Raw genomic sequence first — 21430 nt, 5'->3', positions numbered from 1 at the left:
TTTGGGAAATAAGCCTTTAGTAGACTGAAAGACCTGTTCCCTTTTAACGGCACTCCCACCAGCTGTTCCATTTCTGTTTGGCCAGGAATGTGTCACACGATTGGTAGATTTTAAGATGTATGATACCATTTTTCAAGACAAATGGTTCACCTACCCGAGGGTGTTTGTGCGTCCCAATTTTGTGTAAATAGTCAATGGTTACGTACGTTGCAAACGATCATGGTACTATGTAAATTATTCGATGAAACTGCATTCAGAACATACGCTCAATTCAATATTATATTTTTCAGACTAACTGATTACAACGGTTGTGGATTGAACAATGGTGATGTTTGACAAGAATGCCCTGGCATACGCTGCCACGGGGCTTGGGTACACCATGATGCACTCCATATTATCGTTCTACTATGTCAAGTTTTTTCTCGACAATTATAAATTATCACAAACGTGGTTCAATGTATCCCAGAGTATATACTTAGTATGGAACACCGTAAATGACCCATTATTCGCGTATTTTCAAGACCACTCGAATTGGAAACTATTCCAAAGGTGGAGATACTCCATTCTTTATGGCGCTCCCGTGTTTGCCTTCAGTTTTCTATTGCCATGGTTTCCATGGAGAGATTACGAACCAAATGATTGGTTGACAGGGGTGCATTTGTTAGTGTCTCTCTGTTTATATGACACGTTGTTCACATTTGTATTACTCGCATACTGTTCTCTGTACACGGAAATGTCCAATCACCATGGCGACCGCTTACGCCTAACTCGATATCACGTAATAGCTACTCTCATTGGATCGTCGTCAGTATTTTGGTGTGAAATAGTCTCAGATAGTCGGAAAAATTTCAAGAATTTTCAATATTTCTGCGTGTGTGTTGCTTTTCTGAGTTGGTTGGCAATGCGATATACAGGGTTACATGCTACGAGCGATTATGAGCTAGAAGATGGTGATTCAAACGATACTAAAAGCTCCGAGTTGAACGAGACTCAAACGTCAATGTTTACTGGATACAGGCAGATTATTTGTCAGAAAAATGTATTACATCTTGTCACTGTGAACTGTTGCACCGACTTTCATTGTGTATACATCAGAAATTTTCTAATAATCCTGGCTGATAATTTGCTGCCCAATCACATCTTTCCAGATTTAGCTAGGAAGATGTTATACGGATCAGTTTTTGTTGTACCTCAGGTTAGTCTGGTTTTCAATATTCTCCCGAATTCATTTATTCAATCTTTTCATTTTATACATCTTTTATAAAACTGTGGTTAATTCATAAATTTGCATAATTTGCATTGAGAGAAGTATTTATATCATATTGTGCGAGATATTCATTTTTATATGGCATAAGTTGGTCATTTTGCAAGTCTTTTCGAAGTCAATTTAAAGATCGACATTACTGATAACACATTTTTAATATGTGATGTTATCATTTGAAGCTTGGTAGCAGGCGACTTCAATCCTCATATTAGCTTACTTTCTAAATCAAAATTTTCATGGGTGTTTGAAGGTGAAATTGGGAGTAAATATGGAGCGATATGTATGTATGTATTTACTACAATATTGCATAATCAATTTGCCCTTTGCGCAAGTTTAATATAATATACATTGAAGCAGCGCGCGATCGTAGTTCAAGTCGACAAATATTTTAAAATTTCACACGCGATTTAAAACAGTATTATACGCATTAATAACAGTACAGCAGGCATTACTTCCTAACTGTAACAAATATAAGCTGTTGTTATTATGGATGTCAACATTTGACATTTGCCAACAATTGACGTATAGCATTAGACATTATTGCTGTCATGGGGCATCAACACCCAAGAGATACTATGACGTATTCAGGACATGTGACCAAACGACTAACAGACATACTATAATGCTTGGTATTCAGTGAAATGAAGAGATTTGCATTTTAAATCATACAGCAAAGAAATAGTAATGTGTGTATAAATCTAACGTAATTTAAGGAGTCTGTGCTTAAAATAACACTTCGACAATTTGTCGTTACTTATCCATATTCACACTATTTTACAGTGTATATTTCTATTACAGATGTGTGTTCTTGTTATGAGTCATGTCGTTGAACAGTTGGGAGCATTCAAAGTGAGCCAGATTACATTTTACATAAAAATCGTTTCCTCGGCAACAATGTACGCGATTGGTCCACATCACTCATGGATACTTGCTTCATTTATTTTGACCGATTCGTAAGTTGTGTTTATTTTGTATTCCTGTTGGTGTAATTGTACCGTATTCTCAATTCTGATTTTTTGCCATATTTTAACAGGAGTTATTGAATATTGTTGATTACAAATGTATTACCATGGCTACCGGTCAGTATTTTAATTTACTCATGTCTGACTGCATTGATGAAGACATGAAAACATATAACAAAAGGTGAGAACATGTAAACGAGTGCTGATGATTATATCGATTATAGTGAGGTGTCCTGATCGGAGACCGAGTCATAGACAGAGTCAGAGTCCTGGATTATTTGCAATTTCACGGTATAAATCGATGTGTCATTTAATTAACTAAGTCCAGAAGATACATAATATTAATTATTACATATGTACTGCAGTTTATTTTGATTCGTCTCTGAAATCAAAATCGGTATTTCCACACCTCATATGCAAATGAGGTCTGAGAGCAAACAAAGTAGTCCCTTCAGGAGTACCGCTTTTCGAAACATAGCAGAAATAAACAATAATTAGAACTGAAGTACGATATTTGTCTTTGGGGTACATGAATATACTTGCTGAGTGAAATGAAATTTGAACAACAGTAATGGTACTTTTAGGCAGTCACTTATTTTGACTAAAACTAATTTGCATATCACCATGCAATAATGTTTTCGGTATTTTCACGGTCGATATGCAAATGAACATGGTATTTCCATTGGCTACCGAACTATTTTTATTTTGTAAACACATTTTCGTCTGCTATTTTTGTCCGATTCAAACACTTTTTGCATGTTAGGTGTAAATCCCATGGAATACTACGATTGGGAGAACTTAATGTATGTTGACCACCTGGTAACTGAGTTTTATAAATCTTGAAGGGCTCTTGGAAGATCCACCCGCAGGCGGGACCCGCAGTAAAATCAGCAATTACTATGGAGCGGCAACCATCAGCATCGAGATACCAGGAGGTTTCTGCTGGCGATGTTGCGGCGTTACTCAGTTCCAAATAAATATTACCAACGCCAAATGAGCAACATTTTAAACGGTAACCAAGACTCAGTCAATCGACGACCAGCAAGCAACATCACGACGAAAGTCATCCCGTCAGTGGAATACCGCACGACAATTCTGTGGAGGAACTTTTAACTTCAACATAAACTGTGTGTCATAGTAGTATCACGGGGGAAATTCTTCTCCACCACGTATCACGGAGAAATTCTTCTCTGGTCTTGGGGTTCTCTAATACGTGTCAGGGGGAAATTGGTCGGGTTTCTATATCTCGTCTGCTCGAGGTACCGAATCGGGAAAGTCACTTAAGCTTTACAGTCAAATAGACGCACACGTAATACGTATCAACTCTCGTCTTTATTCGGTCAGTCGAGTACTCTATAAGACACAGCGCCCTGGGGAAAAGTCCCCAAGACTATCGCAAGGCTGACCCAAGACTCCGTCTCTCGTGGTGTTCTCGCCAAGACCAACTAAAACTCCTTTATTCACTTTCAAAACCTTAACCAATTACAAAGAAGTTTAATTACTGTAAGGCGTAACCTTCACACATTCAACTTGCACATAGCCAATCAAACTAAGTACTGGACACGTCATATCTTTTGATTAATCGTTCACTATATTACTAACTGCGAATACCAACTGTCAGAAATAGCGGTCCGGATGGCAGCGGTTATATCGTAATTAGTTCCAAATCACTGAGTCAAGTTCCGTCCAGGACCTCGTATGAGCCTAAATGATGACAGACATGACACAGCCATTCACTAGTCGGTCAACAGATACGCGAAAACTAATTCATGACAGTAGTCCAATGTTTGTCTCCAGGTTGCTTGCCCCAGAGTATAGCTAATCCAGCCTGACGTGACATGACTGAAAATGCACTGTACGATTGGACATTTATTTCTAAATGTTCTCACTATCACTATCACACCAATAAACTCTACAAGAAATACGATAGAAAAAAATACCATCACTCTGTCTGAATAGTCACATTGCTAGTGATGTTGCGCCGGGTGGTAATACTTGCAAATTCCTCTGTGACATGGTTTTGAGCTATGACGATTCAAAACAATGGGTCGTAATATTGACATGCAAAACATTCGGTCAAGTAAAATTTGTGTATGTGATTGGCAATGTGTTTTGTGTCTTATAAATGTGGTTCAAGATTTCAGTATTTGCGTAGTGGAAATACATCTACAAAACGACAAAGAATATGCATCTTTTGCAACAATAACCAAATCGATGATGAATTCCATTTTCGTATAGTTTACCTTTTTTACACCTTTAGATACTTTTAACTCATTAAACATGTTTCTAACAACTGTCGAATTGGTGTCATTCTTTAATTCACTAAGTGTGTACATTTGCAGAAACCTTTGCTAAAATGTTTACCATGCATGCCATGATCTAACTTGGTGCTGCAACCCAGATAACTTAATATTATATATGAATAATAAATATATGACTATAACCATGGAATATCTAGTAATTTCATCCTGTGTTTAATTTCAGGTCACCTCGATCGTCGATGTTCTATGGAATGAATGCTTTATTTGTCAAACCTACACACTCACTTGCGCCAATGTTGGTGCTCGCCATTTTGAGTAGAAGTGGTTACGAATCCGGGAAAGATGAAATGGCGTCTGACCCAGATGTTATTTTGAACCTACATGTTTCAAATTGTATGTTTTGTGCCATTGATTCTTGGGTTGATACAGACCTTGATCTGGACTAAATATTCTCTTCGAGACAGTCATCTGGACACAAAAAGATTACACGTGGTATAATACGTCCACTGTAGAGTAATAAAATTGGGTTTTAACCCGTTACTTGTATATTACCCATTCGCTTTCTTATTTATTTCTAATTCAATATAATTCAGATTTTAGATTTAGACAAAACTTTCTCCGTCGTGAATTCTCCTGAATTGTCACCAGATGTCCCTATTTACATATATTAGATAGCAGATTACTATAATTATTAAATTCTTTGTCATTTGTTCATCGTTTTTTGCCTTGTCAAACTCATGAATTGGTAAATATTGTATGTTATCACGTGTTGGGGTGTCATCATTGCCATCTACCTCGGCGTTAAACTCATAAAAAAAATCGGAAATTGACATTGAATAAATTTACAAACAAAATCACTTATTTTACTGGGAATTTATAGGTGTGTAGCCCGTTTAACAAAAAAAAGTAACGTAAGGTGCGGTATCTTCAAATGATGGTTGATTTAGTTGTACTCCGGAATCACGGCATTTTTACGCGGGTCATTCATCCGGGTACTTTAAAATCCCTTTATAGGCACCATGAAATGTTAATGTAGTGCTGTGCTGAAGACATGGTTGTGGTTGCGCTGTGTTTCTTGGGTTTATAGATGTAAGGTCAGTGAATGTAGTTAATTATACTACACTACATGGCTGTAATCATGGGATAAATGTGTCATTTATCTTTAAAAGAGTATATCACAGTCAGCTGGTGTATTCACGAGTGCGCATTGCATACCGGGAATTCATAAGGAGGCGAGTATTTTAAAACTGGTTATTACTTAACATCTATGTAACAAACTTCACATGTATAATTATAGGCGTTTTCACCACATTGTGTGGTGACACGCGACGGAACCTTTTTTTGCGGACAGCGATGATGGGATACAATTGATGTTTCCCCTTGTATGTTCATAATCTTATAATATTCATGCGTATCAATTTTATTTATATTCGGATTTACGTTTATTTATGCAGGGTACCATTGATCAGATACTATCTGCTCAACAAACAGGCCCTGTTGCAAATATTCCCATAGAGACGCAAAAGTATAAAGAATAATTTACGAAATTAATTGCCAAATCAATATAAATAGCATATACAAACAATCTAACTAACATAAATTACAGTAGTGAAATAACCATATCAACTCAGTCTCTCCGAGGAAGACTGTATAATTTATTTTTTGCAAATATTTAACAAAGGACACATTTCCAATGTCAACTTTAAGGCCATTAAGTTCATTTTAAAGCTTCCATAACGAAACATTCTGCAACCACTTGTTGGAGGAAGTTGTGGCAAATAGGCATGTTAACCGGAGGGGTCGTCACTTGCGCACGATAACAACTTATGCTAAAAACGCAAAGGCTCATGGGTAAACGCTTGTTTGTAAACAACGACCGTTTGCCACATGCGCACATGATGACTCGCCCGCTTTAAACTACATTTAGTATGCAAGACTAAATATAAACAAATCTAACAACCGATCGAGAAGAATAAATGAGTGGCCACTTTGACATTTCCAAATTCTCACAAATCTCACTACAAACAGTGTTTCTATTGTACCACATTGAAATGTATGTACAGCTGAATCAATGTGTAATTCATTCAAATTAGGAAATTCATTACGATTCCATTTAGACAATATGTCTCACCTGTGAAAAGTGCTAAAATAACGCCACCGTCGTAATATTGTCACAGCATTACAACTGTAGTTTTGTAAGTTACTTTATTTATTATGTAATAACTTGATAACTTTCTGTTTGGCCAGGAATGTGTCACACGATTGGTAGATTTTAAGATGTATGATACCATTTTTCAAGACAAATGGTTCACCTACCCGAGGGTGTGTGTGCGTCCCAATTTTGTGTAAATAGACAATGGTTACGTACGTTGCAAACGATCATGGTACTATGTAAATTATTCGATGAAACTGCATTCAGAACATACGCTCAATTCAATATTATATTTTTCAGACTAACTGATTACAACGGTTGTGAATTGAACAATGGTGATGTTTGACAAGAATGCCCTGGCATACGCTGCCACGGGGCTTGGGTACACCATGATGCACTCCATATTATCGTTCTACTATGTCAAGTTTTTTCTCGACAATTATAAATTATCACAAACGTGGTTCAATGTATCCCAGAGTATATACTTAGTATGGAACACCGTAAATGACCCATTATTCGCGTATTTTCAAGACCACTCGAATTGGAAACTATTCCAAAGGCGGAGATACTCCATTCTTTATGGCGCTCCCGTGTTTGCCTTCAGTTTTCTGTTGCCATGGTTTCCATGGAGAGATTACGAACCAAATGATTGGTTGACAGGGGTGCATTTGTTAGTGTCTCTCTGTTTATATGACACGTTGTTCACATTTGTATTACTCGCATACTGTTCTCTGTACACGGAAATGTCCAATCACCATGGCGACCGCTTACGCCTAACTCGATATCACGTAATAGCTACTCTCATTGGATCGTCGTCAGTATTTTGGTGCGAAATATTCTCAGATAGTCGGAAAAATTTCAAGAATTTTCAATATTTCTGCGTGTGTGTTGCTTTTCTGAGTTGGTTGGCAATGCGATATACAGGGTTACATGCTACGAGCGATTATGAGCTAGAAGATGGTGATTCAAACGATACTAAAAGCTCCGAGTTGAACGAGACTCAAACGTCAATGTTTACTGGATACAGGCAGATTATTTGTCAAAAAAATGTATTACTTCTTGTCACTGTGAACTGTTGCACCGACTTTCATTGTGTATACATCAGAAATTTTCTAATAATCCTGGCTGATAATTTGCTGCCCAATCACATCTTTCCAGATTTAGCTAGGAAGATGTTATACGGATCAGTTTTTGTTGTACCTCAGGTTAGTCTGGTTTTCAATATTCTCCCGAATTCATTTATTCAATCTTTTCATTTTATACATCTTTTATAAAACTGTGGTTAATTTATAAATTTGCATAATTTGCATTGAGAGAAGTATTTATATCATATTGTGCGAGATATTCATTTTTATATGGCATAAGTTGGTCATTTTGCAAGTCTTTTCGAAGTCAATTTAAAGATAGACATTACTGATAAAACATTTTTAATATGTGATGTTATCATTTGAAGCTTGGTAGCAGGCGACTTCAATCCTCATATTAGCTTACTTTCTAAATCAAAATTTCCATGGGTGTTTGAAGGTGAAATTGGGAGTAAACATGGAGCGATATGTATGTATGTATTTACTACAATATTGCATAATCAATTTGCCCTTTGCGCAAGTTTAATAAAATATACATTGAAGCAGCGCGCGATCGTAGTTCAAGTCGACAAATATTTTAAAATTTCACACGCGATTTAAAACAGTATTATACTCATTAATAACAGTACAGCAGGCATTACTTCCTAACTGTAACAAATATAAGCAGTTGTTATTATGGATGTCAACATTTGACATTTGCCAACAATTGACGTATAGTATTAGACATTATTGCTGTCATGGGGCACCAACAGCCAAGAGATACTATGACGTATATAGGACATGTGACCAAACGACTAACAGACATACTATAATGCTTGGTATTCAGTGAAATGAAGAGATTTGCATTTTAAATCATACAGCAAAGAAATAGTAATGTGTGTATAAATCTAACGTAATTTAAGGAGTCTGTGCTTAAAATAACACTTCGACAATTTGTCGTTACTTATCCATATTCACACTATTTTACAGTGTATATTTTTATTACAGATATGTGTTCTTGTTATGAGTAATGTCGTTGAACAGTTTGGAGCATTCAAAGTGTGCCAGATAACATTTTACATAAAAATCGTTTCCTCGGCAACAATGTACGCGATTGGTCCACATCACTCATGGATACTTGCTTCATTTATTTTGACCGATTCGTAAGTTGTGTTTATTTTGTATTCCTCTTGGTGTAATTGTACCGTATTCCCTAATTCTGATTTTTTGCGACATTTTAACAGGAGGTAGTGAATATTGTTGATTACAGATGTATTACCATGACTACCGGGCAGTATTTTAATTTACTGATGTCTGACTGCATTGATGAAGACATGAAAACATATAACAAAAGGTGAGAAATTGTCAACGAGTGCTGACGAATACATCGGTTTTTATCGTATACATATCACCGGGTGTCATGTGTGATGAAGTAATTTACAATTATAATTTCTTTAAATCGAAAGGGTCATTGCCGATTTTAAATAAATAAGTCTAGAAGATACATAATATTAAATAATTATCAAAGGTAACAATAGGAATAGTTCAATTCAATAAAACACAGTATGATGGTGTTAAAATATGCATATAGAATTAAAATACTTGTCTCCAGGTTTTAGCAAAGACTCGTCTGAGTGACTGAGTAACCCAAACTCGTCCGATTGACTGAACTACTTCTAAGTGTACGCTGTTCAAATAGCTAATTCAGCTTGATGTCACATAATTGAAAATGCATTATACGATTGGACAATATTTTGAAATGTTCTCACTATATCACACCGTTAAACTCTAAAAGAAATTCGATAGAGAAGAGAACACCTCCACTCCTTCTGAATAGTCACATTGCTAGTGATGTTACGTTGGATGTTAATGCTTGCAAATTTCTCTGTCAAATGGTTTTGAGCTATGACGATTCAAACAAATGGATCGTAATAGTGACACACAAAAAATTCAGTCAATTAAAATGTTTGTATGTACTTTGTGTCTTATAAATTTACGTATTGAGGTGGAAATACATCGCAAAACGACAGAGAATATGCAACAATTACCAAATCGATGATGAATTAAATTTTTGTACATTTTCCCCTTTTTACGCACCCAGATACTTGTATATTTTAAACTCATTAAACATGTTTCCTACAACTGTCGAATTGGTATCATTAATGAATTCACTAAGTGTGTACATTTGAAGAACCTTTTGCTAAAATATTTACCATGCCATGATCTAACTTGGTGCTGCAACCCAGATAACTTAATATTATATATGAATAATAAATATATGACTATAGACATGGAATATCTAGTAATTTCATCCTGTGTTTAATTTCAGGTCACCTCGATCGTCGATGTTTTATGGAATGAATGCTTTATTTGTCAAACCTACACAGTCACTTGCGCCAATGTTAGTGCTCGCCATTTTGAGTAGAAGTGGTTACGAATCTGGGAAAGATGAAATGGCGTCTGACCCGGATGATATTTTGAACCTACACGGAGTCATGTTTCAAATTGTATGTTTTGTGCCATTGATTCTTGGATTGATACAGACCTTGATCTGGACTAAATATTCTCTTCGAGACAGTCATCTTGTACGCTAAAAGATTACACGTGGTTTAATATAGCAGTCCCGGTCACATAGTGCTTGTTCTAAATGTAACATAATTTAGAGTTAGTTTGTACATACATTACATAACAGATTATAAGTAAGACAATTTATTAAAAACAAGTCAGCAATACAAAAATCAAGTACATATATTGAAATAAGTACTATTAGAAAAAATACACAATCAAAATTGGGCAAAGGGTCACCCTTCAAAACTGGTGATCAATGGACAAAGGTGTCCATAAATTGCCATGCTATACAAAAGGAATACCAACAAGTCGGAACATCAGTGGGACTGAGTGACCCCCATGGAAAGGTTGAAAGTAATGTTCAGCAAGCAGTCTCTCGGCTCTACAGCCTGTTTGCCATGCACATTTCAATTAAAGAACTGAAGATATCATTTGAAAATGAACAAATCTGAGGTACCTATATGTATAGTATCAAATCAATCGGACATGCGGTTTTTAACAAGAAGTCGAAAATATAACTTTATACCAAAACTAACAAAAATATTCATCAAACTTGTTGATTTAATTTAGAGTTAGACATAACACTCTCCTTGATAAATTCCCTTGTTTATTTACTTTATTTATTTATTTATTTATTTGTTTAGGTAGAAATAACTGGGTGACGGCAATTAAACATATTTTGTATTCATATGGCTTTGGGTATGTCTGGCTAGCTCAAGAAGTAGGTAGCAAGGACGTTTTTCTTTCTGAATTTGTACTGCGAGTCTCCGACACGCAGAGACAGCTTTGGAAAGCAAATGCGTCCTTGAAACCTAAATTACGTAATTACATTGAGTTCAAGAGTACCTTACAACCGGAGAAATATTTATCTTTAAATTGCAATCTGAAACTCGTCCGCATTTTTGCCTGTTTTCGTTGTGGGGTTTTACCACTTGGAATTGAAGAAGGTAGGCGCGAAAGTTTGCCTTCAACGGAAAGATTCTGTAAAGTATGTCGTGCTAATTTCGTTGAGAATGAATATCATTTTCTGTTGAGTTGCCCAGCCTATAACACATTAAGATGAGAGTTAATCCCCCAACATTTTTCATTCCAACCAAACATGGATAAATTTCAAAGGCTCGTTCAAGCAACAAATGGTGTTATTCTACGAAATGTTTGTGTGTTTGTGTACAGAGCATTTGAAGTTAGGAAACAATTGTTAACAAACTAATTATTATTTAATTCCATGTGATCAATAACCGAGAATATTATCATATTCTACTTGTACCCGTTACATTTTAAACATTGGTTTGATATGTTTGTATATGGGCCGGTGGCCTAGGAAAGCAATAAAATACTTGTGTTGTTTATTTACATACATTAGATAAGAGATTACCATTATAGTTTTGTCATGTTGTCGTGCTTTTTCTAACTTATAAATCGGTATACATTGCATAATATCACTTGTTGTGGTGTCATCATTGTCATCTAAAAAAAACGGAAATTGATATTGAATGAATTTACAAAAAAAATCCCTTATTTTATTTTATGTTATTTTTACGTGTGGGCTTTTTAACATAACAAAAATGACGTCAGGTGCGCTATCTTCAATTGTTGGTAGTTTTAGTAGTCGTATTCTGAAATCACGGCATTTTTACGTGGGTCATTTATCCGGGTACTTTAAATATCCATCTATAGGAACCATGATATTTTGATGTATATTTTGATGCTGTGCAGAAGATATGGTTATGGTTGCGTTGTGTTTCTTGGGTTTATAGATGTAAGGTCAGTGAATGTAGTTGCATTATACTACATCACATGGCTGTAATCTTAGGATAAAAAGTGCCATTCATGTTTAAAAGACTTAATCACAGATAGCTGGTGTATCCACGAATGCGCATTGCATACTGGGAATTCATAAGGAGGCGAGTATTTCAAAACTGGTTATTACCTAACATCTATGTGGCAAAATTCACATGTATAATAATAGGAATTTTCACCACATTGCGAGGTGACACGCGGTGGAACCGATTTATTACGGACAACAATAATTAGATACCACTGATATTTCCCCCATGTATGTTCATAAACTCATTAATATTCATGTGGTTCGATTTTATTTATATTCGGATCTATATTTATTTATGCAGGGTACTCTTGATCAGATACTACCCACTCAATTGTATTTTACGTCCGTTACTGTACATCGCCCGTTTGGTCACTCTGGGCAACTGCCTGTATGACACAAGCTCAAATCAGTAATATTTATTATCTTTTCCAGTTTCAATTTTGAAGAGTGTGACGTTTGTGGACTGGATCATGACGATGTTTGACAAGAATTCCCTGGCATACGCTAGCACCGGGCTGGGGTATTCCATGATGCACTCTATTTTTATCTTTTACCATGTTAAATTATTTCTCGACACTTACAGTATATCACAAACATGGTTCAATGTTGCTCAGATTTTACACTTTGTGTGGAACGCAATTTGTGACCCATGTTTTGCGTATTTTCAAGATAACTCAAAATTGAAAATATTTCGTCAGCGGAGATACTCCATTCTGTATGGCGCTCCCGTGTTTGCCTTCAGTTTTCTGCTTCCATGGTTCCCATGGGCAAATTACAAACCAAATGATTGGTTGACAGGCGTGCATTTTGTAGTGTCCCTCTGTTCGTATGACATGTTGATCACATTTGTAATACTGGCACACAGTTCTCTTTACACGGAAATGTCCAAATACCATGGCGACCGCTTACGTCTAACTCGATATAACGTAATAGCTACTCTTATCGGATCGTCATCCGTTTTTTGGTGCGAACTATTCTCGGATAGTCGAAAAAATTTCAGAAATTTTCAATATTTCTGCGTGTGTGTTGCTTTTCTGAGTTGGTTGGCAATGCGATATACAGGGTTACATGCTAAGAGTGAATACGAGCTGAACCATGGTACTCCAAACAATAGTCAAAACTCTGACTTCAACAAGACTAAAACGTCAATGTTTACTGGATACTGGCAGATTATTTGTCAGAAAAACGTACTACTTCTTATCGCAGTAAACTTTTGCACTAGCTTCCATGTTGTGTATGTCAGCTCTTTTCTGAATATCCTCGGCGATAATTTGCTGCCCAATGATAGCTTTCCAGATTTAGCTAGGAAGATGTTGTACGGATCAGTTTTTGTTGTACCTCAGGTTAGTTTGGTTTTCAATATCTTCTCGAATCCATTTATATTCAAACTATTCATTTTATACATTTTTTATAAAACCGATTAATCCATAAATTGTTTATTCATTGCAAAGTGTAATTAGTGAAACATACATATTATATTGTGCGTGCTATATTCATAACTGTGTTGCATAATCAGTTGGCCATTTTAGAGAATATAGTTTAAAGATATACATTACTGATAAAACATTGTTTGAATATGTGATATATATATATAAATATGTTTTTGGTCTTTTAGGAGTCGGGTTCAGTGTGCCGATATGAGTGACAACAGATATCTTAGAATTTTCCCCCAGAAAGCAGTTTATACATTTTGCCGCATTGACAATCCTATCCTGACTGTGATTTTTCATTTTAGGCAGACAACAGAAGGTAGAAAAGCGCTTTAAAAATTGTTTCGTCATTTTTTGTTACAAGCAGGCATATATGCTAGATCAAGTCCTTATATAGTAAGGTTTCACGTCAGGGGCGATGCCAAAATTAACAATAATTTGTTGGCCATTTTTGGCTCAAGATTAAAATTACAGACTGGAAAAGCAAGATGTATTTACAAAGAACCGAGTCAGGGAAATCAATTCTTTCAAACAATAATACAAATATATATTCCAACTACGCAAAACCCTGCAGACTTTCCTACTACTCGGGGTTTATCTCCTAAAGAATTGGACGAATCACAACTATGGTGGCACGGACCAAAATGAATAACCAACGGCGATACTTGGCCAAAATGAGAACTATTTGATATGAAACTTCGGAGTTCACTGTAAACCATATGCGAACGCAAGTAACATCTTTACCTCTCAAACCGATGTACGGATCGCATGACCAATCATCAACTCAAATAAAAAAGCGAACGCTAGTTTTCACCCGAATAAGACTTCAGAATCTCTACCTTACATCACTAACATTATCGATATAAACTTGCATTGTGACCTCCTACACTTACTACGTGTTGCTTCCCTTGTACTGAGATTCGTCAAAAACATTAAACACTTCAGAACCGCAACAAACTACCACCATCTCTGAATACAATTTATGTAGTTTCCATATATAATTAATGTGCTTGATGTAAAATAAGTCCAATTATGATCAATTTTGATGTAATAACCATTTTTAAGTTGGATAAAGTTGATCAATAGACCCATCTTATCTGACATGATTGTATTTCCATAAATAATACTGGCATAATGGACTATGAAAGTTGTTTTATTGGCTTTTTCATGCGCAAGAAAACATATAATTAGACACCAAAATTGTCAAAATCGGACCATTATGAAAGATTTTATGAATTTGACCCTTCAAATTGTTGACCTTTCCACATTTTCGGTCATTGTGACGTAACGCAAGGTAAAACATAGACCAGACTATAAATGTTTGTACACTACTCGTCAAGATGAGTAAATTGATAGGCATTTCAAAAGAATTTTTGAATTTTGATTTTTGGTCCAAAAATGGCCAAAAAAAATGATTTTTAATTTTGGCATCGCCCCTGACGTAAAATCTTACTATAAAAGCATAGCATAGATGCCTGCTTGTAACAAAATGCCTAAAAAAATGTTTAAGCACTTTTCTACCTTCTGCAGGTTGTCTGACATTTTTAATAATAATGTCAATCTTTGAAAGCAGCGCATGTTCGTATTTTACGTTAACTTACAAGATATTTCATGCACGTTGTACACGTCGCATTGAAGACATTTTGAACACGACGAATGCAGCACTTCAAAATAATATTATTCATTCAAAATCAAAATTGACGGCATGATAATATGCTCGATGTGTACGGGACGCTAAGACTATGGACAATCAACTTTGTAAGCTGTATGCCAATGAACAAGAAATACTTTTGCAACGTAATGAAAACAAAATTAGTGTATTTGTCATTCGCAATAAGTTGCATCGTATCTCGGCAGTTCAGATGGGCATTCAAAATGTCGAGTTAGTTGTTCAGTGTAACTACATAGGTCATGACATTACTATAGTAATCTTAAGAATGGCGTAAACATTGACCACCAGAGACATCCGTTTTGTATACAAGCGAATTTATTACTTCGTAAGTTTGGTAACTTTAGTAGCAAGTTTCAATGTGTTCTCTTTAAAACATTTTGTCGCAGCATCTACAGCTTTTAGCTTCGGTGAAACGCTCATAAAGGCTGCTACAATAAAACGTAGGTTTTTCTGACATGCATACGACTGTAGTGCGAATGCAATGTTTGTTAGTAGTCATGCGAGTACTTTTAACAGTTAGAGGGCAGCCTCGTCTTAGATCTTGTCATTTATAGTGTCTGAATGACAACTTGAATGAAAAATGTTTGAAAAACGAAAAAAATAGTTACGCAGGGTATATTTTGGAACGATGATGCAGGCAATATCGATTAACAGTTAACTTATTGTGAAACTCGAACTTTCATTAACAGTAAATATAATTTAAATTCCATTTATGGAAAACAATATTTTTTCTTTGTGTTAACTTCGAATTCCATATTTAGTAACTCGCAATTTCATCAACAATTAACCCAAAGTTTAGTTACGGCCAACCTTGATTTTGTTGTTGTTGTTGTTGTTGTTGTTGTTGCCCATAGAAAAAGGTCAAGAAAATAAACAAACTCACCACAAGATAAGAGATGAACCAGGTGTGAAAGGTTGAACAACAATAATATATTTAGTATATTTCTATTACAGATATGTGTTCTTGCTATGAGTCATGTTGTTAAACAGTTGGGAGCATTCAAAGTGTGCCAGATAACATTTTACATAAAAATCGTTTCCTCGGCAACAATGTACGCGATTGGTCCACATCACTCATGGATACTTGCTTCATTTATTTTGACAGATTCGTAAGTTGTGTTTATTTTGCTTTTACATTTTTATGTAGTTTTACAGTATTGTCTGATTTTATTTGTATATTTTAACAAGCATTTGAGTTAAATATTGTTGTTGATTGCAGATGTATTACCATGGCAACCAGGCAGTATTTTAATTTACTGATGTCTGACTGCATTGACGAAGACAAGAAAACATCCAACAATAAGTAAGAATCAGTAAATAAGTGCTGATGATTATATCGATATCTTTAATATATGTAATGATCGGAGATAGTAAAACAATATCGTGGATCCTTTCTATTGATTGCAGTTGGCTTCTCATATTTACATATTTCATAAATCGATGCGTGATGCCCATACTCATTAGTTGTAATTATAATTTTGTTTTAAATCATGAGATTCCCGTTGTTTACTCGACTAGTAATCTTTGGTGGCAATAACAGACAGTCATGTGTGAAATAGCATAGTTATACATGTATGCTCATTGTTGTATCAGTTCATTTCATTTACATGCTTGGTTTACGTACTATATATGAGAAGTTGTGCAACTCGTCGATTTCATCCAATTATCAGTTACTCACTGTATAAATAACTTGACGTGACCTGACCTGACTGTGCGAATGAACACTATTTCGAAATGTTCTTGTCACTATAACACACCAATAAATTTCCATTTTGATTAGTCACTCTACCAGTGATGTGGCACTGGATGTAAGTGTGTGTTAATGGCTCAGTGAATCCTACTGCTCAAACCCTACTGCAAATTATAAACCATTGGTTAGTAAAACTATCTGTAATTGGCAATGCTACTTATCAACTATATCAATCCTGTCTTTGTCTCGGGAATTGTTTTTTTTTAAAGTGCACAACAAGATGATGCATAAAATTTCGCTCTTCAACACTATAATGTAGAAGGATAACTTGAAAGAGTGTATCTAAAAGTGTTTATCAATTGTAAAATAATTAAATACTGATTAGTTGTTATTGAATAAATAAAAAAAAATAATAAAAGAGTGGTTTTACGAATGCTGAATAAACATTGACTTTCAAGTAACAAACACTGACTTAAACATGTGAACAACAAGGTTTGGGTAATGTACACTTGTTTCTGTCAATATTTAAAAACAAGATTTGTGACACACAAATCTGAGCAGCTGTCAAATTAGAATTGTATGTAACATTTAAAACCAATATTTAGGCTAACCTTATGCCAGTTTGAAGTCGCTGTGTTAAATATAGAGTTTGGACGAAAGTCGAATATTCTCAGAAAAAATAGAATATACATAATTATGTCGGTTTCATCCAGCTCCTCATTTTCCGTTATACGCAAGTTATTTGTATTTATTCTCTGTATGTAGTCATGGCATATGTACTAATAAATTACACTCTGTGCTTAATTTCAGATCACCGCGATCTTCGATGTTTTACGGCTTGAATGCCTTAATCGTCAAACCCACGTCCTCTCTTGCGCCAATGTTAGTACTCACCATTTTGAGTAGAAGTGGTTACAAATCCGAAAAAGATAAAACGGCTTCTGACCCAAATGATATTTTGTACCTACACGGAGTCATGTTTCAAATTGTATGTTTTGTGCCATTGATTCTTGGGTTCATACAGACGTTGATCTGGACTAAATATACTTTGCGAGACAGTCATCTGGACGCAAAAAGATTACATGTGGTTTAATATAGTGGTCTCATTCATATGACGTTGTGTATAAATATGTCTTTCCTTGGTCTATATAATCACAATACAAAGTAATTGGTAGGAGGTTTATTTAATTTTTACGATTTAAATCATAATACAAATTCATAACCAGTTTTAAAACAAAAAATAAAAATTATATTAAATGGCATGTAGAATTTGACAAATTTGACATTTCCTGATGAAATATAATGATATATCATTATATATTAAATGTTTTATGTAGGTTAATGGTTACTATGTTGACAAAAACATAGTGAAATTATTAAAGTCTTGCCATTTGGCAAAGTATATGTATAAACATGTCAATACATTTGGGAACGATATAAATTTAAAGAACGAGCATAAACATATGCATATTATTGTGTAACAGACATGCATGCAATAACCGACCCTTAAAGCGGGGGAGTCGTCACCCACGCATGCGCCAGGTGGCCATAGCGTGTCAGTGTTTACAAACAAGCGTCTACCCATGAGCATTTGCGTTCTTAGCGTGTGTTGTTCGCCTGGGACTAAATTCTCGCGTGCGCAGGTGACGACCCTCCCGTGTTAATGCATTATATTGTTTTAGTTTTAGTCAGATAACGATAATTTAGTACTCACAAATTTACATGTCTGGTGTCATTGTTAATTAATTAATTAATAAATCATTTCACTTTCAAATAGAGATTGTTCACTCTTCCCAACATTTGTGCATCTTTATTTGGTTATCATGCCATATGAAAATTTCTGCTTACAACTCTTCCAAGGGGGATTTGAATTACAACGCGGTCTGAATCTTACTTTAAGCCGATAAACCTTCCTTTGTGTTTAGTGCTGAGGTAATTTGTTAAATACAATCGCAATTAGTTCCACCGATGTCGGCTACTAATAAGAAAATAAAGCCGATAATGGACAATCTTGTCGAATGCCGCGTTACAAATAGATTGAGATACGTAGCTGTGACTGAGCTGTCTGTGTATAAAGAGTTGATGTAGTTACTGAATGTAGATGGGCATTCAAAATGTCGAGTTGGTTGTTCAGTGTAACTACATAGGTCATGACATTACTATAGTAATCTTAAGAATGGCGTAAACATTGACCACCAGAGACATCCGTTTTTTATACAAGCGAATTTATTACTTCGTAAGTTTGGTAACTTTAGTAGCAAGTTTCAATGTGTTCTCTTTAAAACATTTTGTCGCAGCATCTACAGCTTTTAGCTTCGGTGAAACGCTCATAAAGGCTGCTACAATAAAACGTAGGTTTTTCTGACATGCATACGACTGTAGTGCGAATGCAATGTTTGTTAGTAGTCATGCGAGTACTTTTAACAGTTAGAGGGCAGCCGCGTCTTAGATCTTGTCATTTATAGTGTGTCTGAATGACAACTTGAATGAAAAATGTTTGAAAAACGAAAAAAAATAGTTACGCAGGGTATATTTTGGAACGATGATGCAGGCAATATCGATTAACAGTTAACTTATTGTGAAACTTGAACTTTCATTAACAGTAAGTCTACTTTCCATTTATGGACAAAAATCATTTTTCATTGTGTTAACTTCGAATTCCATATTTAGTGACTCGCAATTTCATCAACAATTAACCTAAAGTGGAGTTACGGCCAACCTTGATTTTGTTGTTGTTGTTGCCCAGAGAAAAGGGCCAAGATCAAAAATGAACCAGGTGTGAAAGGTTGAACAACAACAATATATTTAGTATATTTCTATTACAGATATGTGTTCTTGCTATGAGTCATGTCGTTAAACAGTTGGGGGCATTCAAAGTGTGCCAGATAACTTTTTACATAAAAATCGTTTCCTCGGCAACAATGTACGCGATTGGTCCACATCACTCATGGATACTTGCTTCATTTATTTTGACTGATTCGTAAGTTGTGTTTATTTTGCTTTTATATTTTTATGAAGTTTTACAGTATTGTCTGATTTTAATGTATATTTTAACAAGTGGTCAAGCATTTGAGTTAAATATTATTGTTGATTACAGATGTATTACCATGGCAACAAGGCAGTATTTTAATTTACTGATGTCTGACTGCATTGATGAAGACATGAAAACATCCAACAATAAGTAAGAATCTTTCAACAAGTGCTGATGATTATACGATATTTTTTGTATATATAATTATCGGAGATTATAGTGAAACAATATCGTGTATCCCTTCTATTGACTGCAGTTGACTTCTCATATTTACAATTTCATAAATCGATGCCTGATGCCCATACTCAGTAGTTGTAATTATAATTTTGTTTTAAATCATGAGATTCCCGTTGTTTACTCGACTAGTAATCTTTGGTGGCAATAACAGACAGTCATGCGTGAAATAGCATAGTTATACATGTATGCTCATTGTTGTATCGGTTCATTTCATTTACATGCTTGGTTTACGTAGTATATATGAGAAGTTGCGCAACTCGTCGATTTCATCCAATTATCAGTTACTCACTGTATAAATAACTTGACTTGACCTGACCTGACTGTGCGAATGAACACTATTTCGAAATGTTCTTGTCACTATAACACACCAATAAACTTCCATTCTGATTAGTCACACTACCAGTGATGTGGCACTGGATGTAAGTGTGTTAATGGCACAGTGAATCCTACTGCAAATTATAAACCATTGGTTAGTAAAACTATCTGTAATTGGCAATGCTACTTATCAACTATATTAACCCTGTCTTTGTCTCGGGAATTGTTTTTTTTTAAAGTGCACAACAAGATGATGCATAAAAGTTCGATAACTTGAAAGAGTGTATCTAAAAGTGTTTATCAATTGTAAAATAATTAAATACTGATTAGTTGTTATTGAATAAATAACAAAAATAATAAAAGAGTGGTTTTACGAATGCTAAATAAACATTGACTTTCAAGTAACAAACACTTATAGCTAAACATGTGAACAAGATGGTGTGGAAAATGGACAATTGTTTCTGTCAATATTTAAAAACAAGGCTTGTGACACATAAATCTGAGCAGTTGTGAAATTAGAATTATATGCAACATTTCAAGCCAATATTCAGGCTAACATTACGCCAGTTTAAAGTCGCTGTGCACGCCATAAATATGGAGTTTAGTTGAAAGTCGAATATTCTCAGAAAAAATAGAAGATGTATATGTCGGTTTCATCCAGCTCCCCCATTGTCAGTTATACGCAAGTTATTTGTATTTATTCTTTGTATGTTGACTAATAAATATATGAATATAGCTATGGCATATGTACTAATTACACCCTGTGCTTAATTTCAGATCACCGCGATCTTCGATGTTTTACGGCTTGAATGCCTTAATCGTCAAACCCACGTCCTCTCTTGCGCCAATGTTAGCACTCGCCATTTTGAGTAGAAGTGGTTACAACTCCATGAAAGATAAAACGGATTCTGACCCGAGTGATATTTTGTACCTACACGGAGCTATGTTTCAAATTG

General features: G+C 35.2%; 3 protein-coding genes across 3 annotated transcripts; all 3 read left to right on the top strand.

The window, feature by feature from the left end:
* The first annotated feature begins 322 nt into the window (after positions 1 to 322).
* Positions 323 to 5038, top strand: LOC146734430 (solute carrier family 68 member 1-like). The gene is made up of 3 exons (XM_085507454.1): positions 323 to 1195; positions 2063 to 2217; positions 4711 to 5038. Exons 1-3 carry the CDS (start codon positions 323 to 325, stop codon positions 4931 to 4933), a joined length of 1251 nt encoding a protein of 416 aa, XP_085363580.1. The 3' UTR covers positions 4934 to 5038.
* Positions 5039 to 6803: 1765 nt separating this feature from the next.
* Positions 6804 to 11702, top strand: LOC146734429 (solute carrier family 68 member 1-like). The gene is made up of 4 exons (XM_085507631.1): positions 6804 to 7844; positions 8712 to 8866; positions 8974 to 9057; positions 10033 to 11702. The coding sequence occupies exons 1-4, from the start codon at positions 6972 to 6974 to the stop codon at positions 10295 to 10297; spliced, it is 1377 nt and encodes a 458-aa protein (XP_085363757.1). The 5' UTR covers positions 6804 to 6971; the 3' UTR covers positions 10298 to 11702.
* A 1278-nt stretch (positions 11703 to 12980) lies between these two features.
* On the top strand, positions 12981 to 17984 carry LOC146734428 (solute carrier family 68 member 1-like). The gene is made up of 4 exons (XM_085507453.1): positions 12981 to 13442; positions 16156 to 16310; positions 16421 to 16504; positions 17702 to 17984. Exons 1-4 carry the CDS (start codon positions 12981 to 12983, stop codon positions 17982 to 17984), a joined length of 984 nt encoding a protein of 327 aa, XP_085363579.1.
* Positions 17985 to 21430: the final 3446 nt, after the last annotated feature.

This window comes from Saccoglossus kowalevskii, chromosome 14 (genome assembly GCF_978046115.1).
Source record: "Saccoglossus kowalevskii chromosome 14, keSacKowa6.1, whole genome shotgun sequence".
Lineage (NCBI taxonomy): Eukaryota > Metazoa > Hemichordata > Enteropneusta > Harrimaniidae > Saccoglossus > Saccoglossus kowalevskii.
The sequence above is the reverse complement of the archived record's forward strand: the minus strand, read 5'-3'. Positions and strand labels throughout refer to the sequence as shown.

Coding starts and splice junctions, on each gene's coding strand:
- LOC146734428 (XM_085507453.1), top strand. CDS start 12,981: ATGTCCAAATACCATGGCGACCGCTTACGTCTAACTCGATATAACGTA. Junction 16,311..16,420: donor TCATTTATTTTGACAGATTC/GTAAGTTGTGTT, acceptor TGTTGATTGCAG/ATGTATTACCATGGCAACCA. Junction 16,505..17,701: donor AAGAAAACATCCAACAATAA/GTAAGAATCAGT, acceptor GCTTAATTTCAG/ATCACCGCGATCTTCGATGT.
- LOC146734429 (XM_085507631.1), top strand. CDS start 6,972: ATGGTGATGTTTGACAAGAATGCCCTGGCATACGCTGCCACGGGGCTT. Junction 8,867..8,973: donor TCATTTATTTTGACCGATTC/GTAAGTTGTGTT, acceptor TGTTGATTACAG/ATGTATTACCATGACTACCG. Junction 9,058..10,032: donor ATGAAAACATATAACAAAAG/GTGAGAAATTGT, acceptor GTTTAATTTCAG/GTCACCTCGATCGTCGATGT.
- LOC146734430 (XM_085507454.1), top strand. CDS start 323: ATGGTGATGTTTGACAAGAATGCCCTGGCATACGCTGCCACGGGGCTT. Junction 1,196..2,062: donor CAGTTTTTGTTGTACCTCAG/GTTAGTCTGGTT, acceptor TTTCTATTACAG/ATGTGTGTTCTTGTTATGAG. Junction 2,218..4,710: donor TCATTTATTTTGACCGATTC/GTAAGTTGTGTT, acceptor GTTTAATTTCAG/GTCACCTCGATCGTCGATGT.